This window comes from Furipterus horrens, unplaced genomic scaffold (genome assembly GCF_987537825.1).
Source record: "Furipterus horrens unplaced genomic scaffold, mFurHor1.1.pri manual_scaffold_17, whole genome shotgun sequence".
Lineage (NCBI taxonomy): Eukaryota > Metazoa > Chordata > Mammalia > Chiroptera > Furipteridae > Furipterus > Furipterus horrens.
This window is the reverse complement of record NW_028327187.1, coordinates 50,516,526-50,527,014: the sequence shown is the minus strand read 5'-3', so window position 1 is coordinate 50,527,014 and position 10,489 is coordinate 50,516,526. Positions and strand designations below refer to the sequence as shown.

Here is a 10,489-nt window from a genome sequence, read left to right as displayed (position 1 = left end):
AATTTGATTGACTTTCTGTCATTTTACTCTTGGTCTCAATCCTACATTTTGAACAGAGAAAGGCAATTTTCAACATTTTTTCAAACGTACTTAAGTACTCTTATGTCATTCAGATAATTACAGTTACTGATTTTAGACCTCCAAGTTACAAAAAAAGCAGTTCAATTTCTCTTTAAATACATTAATAGGTATTTTTGGTGTGTTTATATTACTTTATTCTTACTGCAGGCACTGTAATTATTCACAATATGTCTAACCTATGGAACAATTATGAATCCTAAAATGGTTTCTAAGGTGTTATTTGATTATCTATGTTATATTATGATTGAATTTTCCCTTCAGGATAAACAGTTGGAAGAGAATTTTAAAGGCCTGCAGCACGTCTGCATTGAGTAGTGTTAATACATATTTTTGTCATGCTTATTATTTTTAAACTTCTTCTCAACTAGGACAACAACAGACATTGGAAGCTGCAAATTTCCTCAAACTACATTCTATTCCAACTCCAATTTATTTTATTCCACATTAAATATTTTTCTCATAGAAACAAGTATCTTAGGCTAATTTTTAAAAAAGAGAATTTTTACTCTAAAATTAAGAACAACACAGCTAAAGGGAAGCAACTTTTCAATTCAGCTTCACTAGAATTATGCAAAACTAAGTTAAATTTGACTCAACAATTACTTTAATCACTTTTGGTTTTTTATTACCATGTCTTTAGAAGGATATACTTTACATTCTAACAGATAGCTCAACAAGGCTTAAAACTCTAGAACTGAAAAACCACCAGGCCCCCTCCTGCACAACTGTAAAGAGAGCAAACAGCATTTTATTTGCCCCCATACATTCGCTCAATGTCTTTGAGGTAATGGTTCTTCAGTTCCTTCCTTTTCAGCTTGAAAGCATCAGTGACCAAACCAGTTTCAGGGGTCCATGGCTCTGGGCTTAAGCGAACCTTTATTGGAATTTCAAAACGCTCCAACTTCACTGAAATGAGAAGGGGACAGGTAGGGGAGGAACAGGGGAGAGTTGGAGAGAAACAATAAAACATTAATTTTGCAGGATTTAACTAGATGGTGCAGGTAATGAGGCAAACTTATTTAATTGTATGTTAGTTAACTAATGATACCACTATCTTATACTTCCATTTTATATTTCTCAAAGCATATATAAATTGCTTCAGTTGGATAGTTTGGCCTATGCAGCCTTTATTCTAATATATATGTAGACATCCTCTCTCTTCAGAGTCTTTCTACCCTCTGCCTTGGGATGGTCTTCTCCACTTGCTTCCTTACTTCATCCAGGTGTCCACTCAAATGCTGCCTCCTCAGAGTGGACTTCCCTGACCACTCATAACAAAATAGAACTCCCTTTGTCTCTCTATATCCTCTTACATTCCTTTAATAAAAAAACAAAAACTTACCACCCAACATAGTATACACTTGTCTTACCTTTTATAATTATAAGCTTCACAAAAGCAGGGTCTTTGTATTGTTCACTGCCATCTATATCTATCTATCTATCTATCTATCTATCTATCTATCTATCTATCTATCTATAAATTCATTCTACAGAAAATTAAGCCTGTAGAAAACTGTTTTCTGTAAGCTCTATTACATGTCCAAATCAGAATCAAAAAGGGGGTTGTGAATTTCATATTTTTAAATGGTATAAGATGCAGTACATATTATTTGAGATAGACAATTCAACATGTTGAAAGAAATATAAGAAAATAAGGACATAGAAGGAATCAATATAGTATTCAATAATTTTAAATTCAATAAATGACATTTCATTAAGTTACTTATTATTAATACAAGCTCATCCTTAAAATTCTGAAGGTCCATTAACAGTAATGAGAACCTACAGATGAACTTTATCTTATATGCAATTATTTAAAATAGCGGTTTTAAAGAAGCATCTGCAAGTTTAAAAACTACTGCTAACAGCCTAGGTGACTTTTAGAAACAACTTCATTTCAGTGACAAGAAAAAAAGAACTCAAATTCATGGAAGTTTTTGTTCTAATACAAGTCTGAGTTTTAAAAAAGCTTGGGTAAGTTAGCGAGTTTCTCATTAAAATGAGAGAAAAATATAAAGCTAAGTGTGAAAAATAATCTTTCAAATTACTTAGAACCAACTTCCTAAAAGTAATGCCTGCACAAGTAGTAAAGAAACAAAAACTTGCTCAAATTAAACATGTCTACTTTTTAAATATATTATAGCTTAGTTATGCAAGGCTGCCTGAAATAAGCCTATCTGCTCCCAAGGTCACATTTGAATCTCAAGGCAACAGTTAAATTCTCAACTATAGATTTGGCTCCAAAACCTTTTATTTCAATATTACTGCCCCTGCTTACACAGGTTTTATTCCAGAAACACTGACAAAATTGGGACAAGGCAGGCACATTACTTCAGTTGCACACAAGCAAATTCAGCACATTTATAAAAGTTCCAATATTTAATTTTTATTAACTAAATTTCTGTTCAAAGCAAAAAGAAAGAGAGAGAGAAGGGGAGAAAGAAAGAAAAGAAAGAAAGAAAGAAAGAAAAGAAAAAAAAAGGTTCCATTAGGGGTTTCATTTTTGGAACTCCTAAATATTATCTAGTACCACAGGGTATAGAGAGCAAAGAGCAATCACACAGTTCCTATAAACAGAATGAATTGTCAACAAGTAGGAAAGATTAGTGGGAAAACAAAAATGATGTCACATGTGACATTTTTATGTAAATTACCTAGACCACTATGAAATGTGGCTGGCAGATGGCAGCAAAGGGCAATTTTGCTAGCTACTGGTAGTTGCCAAATCATCCCCAAAACAATGCCATACTTTGTATTCTTACAATACTACATATATCTCACTTATATTTAAAACATGAAAAAGAATGCTATGAAATATATATAGCTGAATACAATCAAGACTATTCTATACTTTTTGGCATAAGTTATGAAATTATAATTTCAAGCAAAAGGCTGGCAAGAGAACTCTTTGTGACACAAAAGCTTATGATTATTACATTTCACTTGGCCCTGGCTGGTTTGGCTCAGTGGATTGAGCGTCGGCCTGCGAGCTAAGTGTCGCTGGTTCGATCTTCCAGTCAGGGCACATCAGAGAAGGAAAACTCTGATTCCAAAAAACCTCCGCTGCCTTGCGGCATACCTCTTCAGGGGAAAGGCTAAGGGAGTAAACCCCGACAGAAAATCCAGAGCCGGAGTCCCTAAGGCGGTTTGACATTGTAGTCAACACCGGCAACTCCTGCGGCGCACCTGAAGCCAAGCTGTATTGACTCCGTCTTTCCCTTGGACCCTTCAGCTGCGAAGAGAGGGGGGGTCTGCTGCATGGGCAACAGCAGACCCTCCATATCACCCTGCCCAGGCTCTGTAGCTTCAGCTTCACTGGAGAGGACACTCCAGCGTCATCGCAAGATGTCGATTCAACACGGGAGGAGACAGATACCGTGTCACTCCCGAGTCGGACTGCACAGCCATTCTCGGCGGTGCAGATAGACTCTTAAGAAGCTACACCATCGTCTCTCGAGACGGATGGCTGCCGCCGCCGACGATTACATTTCAGTCATGTTTAGTTCATTATCTAAGACATGAGTTTTCAATTTCATTCTTTATTTCAGCAAAGTTATGGAGGCCTAGCGGGTCCTAGAACTTTACTCCATTTTCCACCTGATTGTAACTTTTCATATTATTGATTTTCACGGTTACAAATGCAATGACAAATTATTCAAGTCAAATTCTACTCCAGCCCTGACTGGTGCGGCTCAGCTGAGCGCTAGACTGCAAACCAAAATGTTGCTGGTTCAATTCCCGGTCAGGGCACATGCCTGTGTTGCAGGCCAGGTCCCTACTTGGGGGCAAGCGAGAGGAAACCAATTGATGTTTTTCTCCCTCTTTCTCCCTCCCTTCCCCTCTGTCTAAAAAATGACATCTTTTTAAAAATTAAAATTCTACTCCATTAGTACATTAAAAGAGTGACTAAGTATAGCAGCCTATCAGCTGAAATACTTTTTGAAATACATTTAAAGGAAAAAAAATCAGGATTTGTATCAATAAAAGTCTGGTAGCCAGATGATATTAATATAAAGTGTGTTGCCCTGGCAGGTGTGGATGAGCACCAGCCTGTGAACCAAAGAGTCACCAGTTCAATTCCCAATCAGGGCACACACCTGGATTGTCGTCCAGGTCCTCAGTTGCGGGCGTGTGAGAGACAACCACACACTGATGTTTCTCTCCCTCTCTTTCTCCCTCCCTTCCCCTCTCTCTAAAAATAAATAAAATATTTTTAAAAGTGTGCTACATTACTTATACCATAATTAAGAGAAAAAAAAGCGGTCACTCTCTTTACAGTTATAATAGGCAACTGTTATTTAAATAAGTTTTTTTTAATGTGTTTTATTGATTACAGTGTTACATTTGTTCCAATTTCCCTTCCCTCTGCTCCCCTCCACCCGGTGGCCCCCCTCCTTCCCCTTGTCCCCCCCTTTTAAGTCTATGTCCATTGGTTGTACATACAGTTCTTCTCAACCTCTGTCTATACCATCTCCCTATACCATCTCCCTCCCTCTCCCCCTTCCCTGCTGACCTCCCCCCCAATATGCTCCCCATATCTATAGTTCTTTTTCCACTCTCAATGCCTATTTAGTTTGCCTTTGCTTCAATTCCCTAGCTTCTGTTGTTGTTTGTGATGCAGTTTTCATTTTAGTGTTCATAGTTTTGATTCTCCTTTTTCTAAACCAGTTCTTTTAACATCTCATATAACAGTGGTTTGGATCTAATGAACTCTTTCAGTTTTATTTTGTCCTGGAAACACTTTCTCTGCCCTTCTATTCTGAATGACAGCTTCGCTGGATAAAGTACTCGTGGTTGTAGGTTTTGGATTTTCATGCTTTGAATATTTCTTGCCAGTCCCTTCTTGCCTGCAGGGTCTCCCTTGAGAAGTCGGCTGATAGTCTAATTGGGACCCCTTTGTACATGATTCTTTTCTTCTCTCTTGTTGCTTTTAAGATTCTCTCTTTATCTTTAACTTTTGACATTTTGATTATAATGTGTCTTGGAGTGGTTCTCCCTGGGTCCAGTTGTTTTGGAACTCTCTGTGCTTCCTGGACCTGTAAGTCTATTTCCTTCCCCAAGTTTGGGAAGTTCTGCTTTATTATATTTTCACTTAATTTTTCAATTTCTAGTTCTTCTTCTTCGCCCTCTGGCAATCCGACAACCCGTATGTTGGATCTCTTATAGCTGTCCCAGAGGTTTCTGATCCTCTCATCCTTGCTTCCCGTTTCCTCTCTCTGCACTGGTTGACTGTTTGTTCCTTCTCTATCTTCTGGTTTGTTGATTTGAACTCTGGATTTTATTTCCTCACCATCTGTCTTGTATGAGGTTTTGTTCCTTTCAGTATGTGTTTTTCAATTCTTTCTCATCTTTTTCCAGATCTTTTGTTAATTCTGTAAGCCACCTGATAACAATGGCCCTGAACTGAGCCTCTGACAGGTTTCTTATTTGTTCATCTGTCAGGTTCTTCATCTGTTGCCTGGTGAGCTGCGCCACCGGGATTTCTATAGTTGTCTGCCTCATTTTGACAGATGCGTTTTGTTTTCTTGGGCCGGCTATAGGGGGCAGTGCCTGTGTACTCGTCACGACCCAGTGACCTGTGGCGATCCGCAACCTTTTTTGCCACGCTGTGGCCCTTTGTCGTCACAACCCAGCGACTGGCGGTGGTCCAGCAACCTTTCTCGCCGCGCTGTGGCACTTTGTCGTCACTGCCCAGCAACCAGTGGCTACCCGCAACCTATTTCGCAGCCCTGTGGCGCTTTGTGTGGGGGCGGGGGTCCAAGATGGATTCACACAGTTATTCTGCTAGGAGACTGGGATCCGTCCTCCTGCCCTCTGGGCCTCACTGTTCGGGGCAATGTGGTGGTTGCTTTTCCCAGCGTTGGGGTCGCAAGCTGCCGGGGTTAGACTGCAGCTGAGACTGCTCTCCCTGCCGCTGTCCCTGGTGCTACCGCAAACAGCTCCGCCCCCTTTAGCTCTTCTTACCTGCCCAAAGGGCGCTGCTGGTTTATAACTTTGTACGTTGGGCTTCCATGTAGTTTTATTTTCTGGAATTTCTAGTTATCTTTTGTTTTGAAGTAGTTATATTCCTCTCTAGTTGTGGAGGGTGACCTAGCGTGTCCGTCTAAGCCTCCATCTTGGCCGGAAGTCTCTAAATAACTTTACAGTGTCCAGAGTTGACTGTAAGAATGTTCTTCTTGAGGAAAAATAATTTTCAACATCAATTTTTTAACTAATATTACTACTTCTATTTTGAAAGCTAAATGGAGCCTGAGCAGTTAATTTAAAAAATAAATGATTGTAGCCTGGTTAGGAAAATAGATGTGCTTGTATAGGAGTTTAAACAAGTCCAGTTTTTCTGGGGAAATGGGAGTTATTTGGCAACATAGGAAAACTCTTAAAATACACATTTTCTTTGACTCAGAAATTCCATTTTTAAAGGTTCATACTAAGAAAATATCTGAGGATATGTGTCATATTTGTTTACAGTCAGGGACAAAAAGTTAAACTCACCCTCAGAGTCCAACAACAGAAACTTCAGTAGATATGCTTAGACTGGAATACTATTTAGTTATTAAAAATTATAATGCAAGCCTATATCTACTGGCTTAGGTATCAATGAGGTTGATAGGTATATATACCAGAATGTCATGCCACCACCTAAAGATAACTATTAGTGATTTTTTACTCCCTCCTTTACAATTTTCTACGTTGTCCAATATTTATAATGAATATGTAAAACTTACAATCAGAAAAATTATACTTTTATTTTTTTAGGTATTTACTATACTTTTTACTGTTATTTTATTTTTCTTTTAAATTATATTTTATTGATTATGATGTTACAGTTGTCCCAATTTTTCCCCTTTGCCGCCCTCCACCCAGCACCCCCCACTCCCTCAGGCAATCCCCACACCATTAATTCATGTCCATGGGTCATGCGTATAAGTTCTTTGGTTTCTCCATTTCCTATACTGTACTTTATATCGCCATGCTTATTCTATGACCACCTATTTGTACTCCTTAATCCCCTCACTTCTTCACCCATTCCCCCAAGCTCTTCTCCAATCTGGCAACCATCAAAACACACTCTGTATCCATGATTCTGTCTCAGTTCCTGTTTGCTTAGTTTGGTTTTTAGATTCAATTGTTAACAGATATGTGTTTATTGCCATTTCATTGTTTATAGTTTTTAACTTATTCTTTTTCCTAAATAAGGCCCTCTTTTAACATCTAATAATGGTTTGGTGATGATGAACTCCTTTAGTTTTTTTCTTGTCTGGGAAGCACTTTATCTGCCCTTCAATTCTAAATGATATCTTTGCTGAGTAGAGCAATCTTGGCTGTAGGTCCTTGCTTTTCATCACTTTGAATACTTCTTGCCAGTCCCTTCTTACCTGCAAAGTTTCTTTTGAGAAATCAGCTTATAGTCTTATGGGAACTCCCCTGTAGGTAACTAACTTGTTTTCTGTTGCTGCTTTTAAGATTCTCTCCTTATCTTTAACCTTTAGCATTTGCATTACGATGTGACTCAGTGTTGGTCTATTTGCATCCATCTTGTTTGGAACTCTCTATGCTTCTTGGACTTGCATGTCTATTTCCTTCACCAAAATAAAAAAGTTTTCTTTCATTATTTTTTCAAATAGATTTCCAATTTCTTGCTCTTTCTCTTCTCCTTCTGGCATCCCTTTGATGCAAATGTTGGAATGCTTGAAGTTGTCCAAGACTCTCCTTACATATATCCTCGTTTTTTGGTAATTTTGGGGGTGGGGATTCTTATTTCTTCTTGTTGTTCCGATTATTTTTTGTTTCCTTATGTTCCGTATCATTGACTTGATTCTTGACTTCATCCATTCTACTGTTGATTCCCTGTAAATTGTTCTTTATTTCTATTAGTGTATCCTTCATTTCTGCCTGGGCCATTTCTATGCTCCTGAACTAAATTCCTTGAGCATCCTTATAATGAGTGTTTTGAATTGTGCATTTAATAAATTGTTCATTTCCATTTTATTTAGTTATTTTTCTGGAGTTTTGTTCTGTTCTTTCATTTGAACCATGTTTCTTTCGTGTGTGTGTGTGTGTGAATTTGGAGGTTTCTTATTCTTACTAATTTTTTAAGTTGTTTTTCTATTACAGTTGTCCCATTTTTCCCCCATTGCTCCCACCCACCCAGCCCACCCCTTCTCCCAGTCATTCCCCATCCCGTTGTCCATGTCCGTGTGTCATTTATACATCTTCTTTGACTAGACCCTTCCCTTACTTACCGCTCTTTTCTCCCTCCCCCTCCACCCTGATAACTGTTATTTTCTGTTCCTTGTTCAATTTTGTTTGCATTGTTCATTAGTCTCCTTTATCAGGCGATATCATACGGTATTTTTCTTTCATTGCCTGACTTATTTCACCAAGCATAATTCTCTCTAGTTCCATCTATGTTGTCGCAAATGGCAGGAGTTCCTTCTTTCTTTCTGCTGCACAGTATTCCATTGTATAAATGTACCAGTTTTTTAATCCACTCATCTACAGATGGGCACTGGACCATGTTTCTTTGTCTCCTCATTTTGGTAGCCTCCCTGTGTTTGTTTCTATGTATTAGATAGAGCTGCCAAGACTACCTGTCTTGGTAGCATGGCCTAATTTAGTAGGTGTCCTGAAGGGTATGGTGGCACAGCCCCCCATCACCCTAGCTGGTTCCTCGAACTGCAACCTCAGTGTGGGCTGAGTGCACCCTCCTCTTGTAGTTGGCCCTTGGTTGCTGTTGGGAGGTCAATGGGAGGGATTTACCCAGGCCAGTGAGCTGCAAGGACTGGCTGTGACCACTGATCACCAACCTCTGTCCTCTGTGGAGGATCAGCTGTGCAGGGGTAGGGTGGTGGTGGTCTGACATGGTCTATAGCTGTTCACTGGGAGTGCAGGCTCTTGGGTTTCCTGTGTAGTGCAGGCCTGATCAGTCATCACCTGTGTTCTGCCCAGGGCCACCCAGCATGAGCTACAAAGCAATCTTCAAATGGCTGCTACTTGTGCTGGAGCCAGACTGTAATCCAAAGTTGGCTGCTGCTAATGCCAGGTCTGGAGCTGCTTAGCCAATGGTATGGGGCTTAGGGACTTTCTGAGACTGGTTGTTGCTTGTTCAAAAGGATTTAGGAAGATGTGAAGCCTGAGCAGGAATCAGCCATTCATATGGAAAACCCACTGTTAACAGCTTGGGTGCGCTGTAATTTGGGTGGGGCACAGTCTCAGGGTTTCCCCAGGGTGGAGCAACTGTGTGAGCCAGGTTGATAGAGACTCAGAATATAGGGTCCCTACTGTTCTGTGGCTCTCTGGGATGAGTACTCAAAAAAGGAACAATGGTCTCTGCCAGGACTTCTGTCTTGGAGAAAGCTGTCGCCCAGCTCTCACCATGATGCCAGACACTTCAGTCCCTCCCTATCTGCCACTGGTGCTTTTCAAGCTGCTACCCCAGTGCTAGAGTTGAGAGGGAATGAGTCTGAGTAAGTCAGCATACAGGCCCTTTAAGGGGCACTTCTTGGGAATCCAGTAGTTCTTTTCAACGACTGAAACCTCACTGTTTTTTGCAGCCAGAAGATATGGGGGCTTTTTTTCCTGGCACTGGATCCCTGGACAAGGGTGTCTGGTGTGGGGCTGGGACTTCTCACTCCCAAAATATCCCTCCCGAATTTTTATCCACCACACACAGATGTGGGAGCAGCCCATTCTGCATCTCCACCCCTCCTACCAGTCTGGATGGATGTGGTTTCTTTAATTCCATAGTTGTCAGACTTCCACTTAACTCAATTTCTAATAGTTCTGAGTGATGGTTGTTCTATAATTTAGTTGTCATTTTGATGTGGTTGTACGAGGAGGTGAGCCATGTTTACCTATGCCTCCATCTTGACCAAAAAATACTTTTATTTTTTAGGAGGGAAAGCAACAGGTTAAAATTAGGTTAACAGACTCCAATTAAACATAAAAATGACAGCTCATCTCTGGTCCCCTAGGAAATTACTTAAACAATTTAAAATAATTTTAAAAATTAAGAAGGCATTAACCACAAGGAAAATAAACTGAAATAGAAGAAAGAGGACACTGAGTGAGAGAATTAAACAAAATTTTAGAAAACCAAAAGCAAATGGACTAGCAGTCACTGACTGGGAGTCAAGAGAGCTAATAGCTAACTGCCAATAAGCAGCAAACGACTTCCTAAAGACAATGATGGGCAGTACACTGTTCACAGGAGAGTTGTCCCTCACCCGGCTCTTCCCCAACCAGACTGGGGACAGGTTTACTTTTTGAAAAAACTCAACAAGAGACACTGAACTCAAGGACGTAGGTACAGTAGAGGGAGGAACTAAAGGTGGAAACAAACGGCTTCAGTGAGATTAAGACTCACTCCACCCGAGCCCTTTTCCATTTCATCTATTTGGCTACCAGA

General features: G+C 39.9%; 1 protein-coding gene across 4 annotated transcripts in view; it reads right to left on the bottom strand.

Annotated features, from left to right (window-relative positions):
• Positions 1–253: 253 nt before the first annotated feature.
• ACSL4 (acyl-CoA synthetase long chain family member 4) overlaps positions 254–10,489 on the bottom strand; it is a 111,528-nt gene continuing 101,292 nt past the window's right edge. For 3 of the 4 annotated variants that reach the window (XM_090264655.1, XM_090264653.1, XM_090264654.1), the window contains one exon: positions 254–987. In XM_090264655.1, coding sequence (XP_090120781.1) covers positions 830–987 — 158 coding nt within the window. In that variant the 3' untranslated portion in view covers positions 254–829. The remainder of the gene's footprint in view (positions 988–10,489) is intronic. The other variant, XM_090264656.1, reaches the window with a different exon arrangement.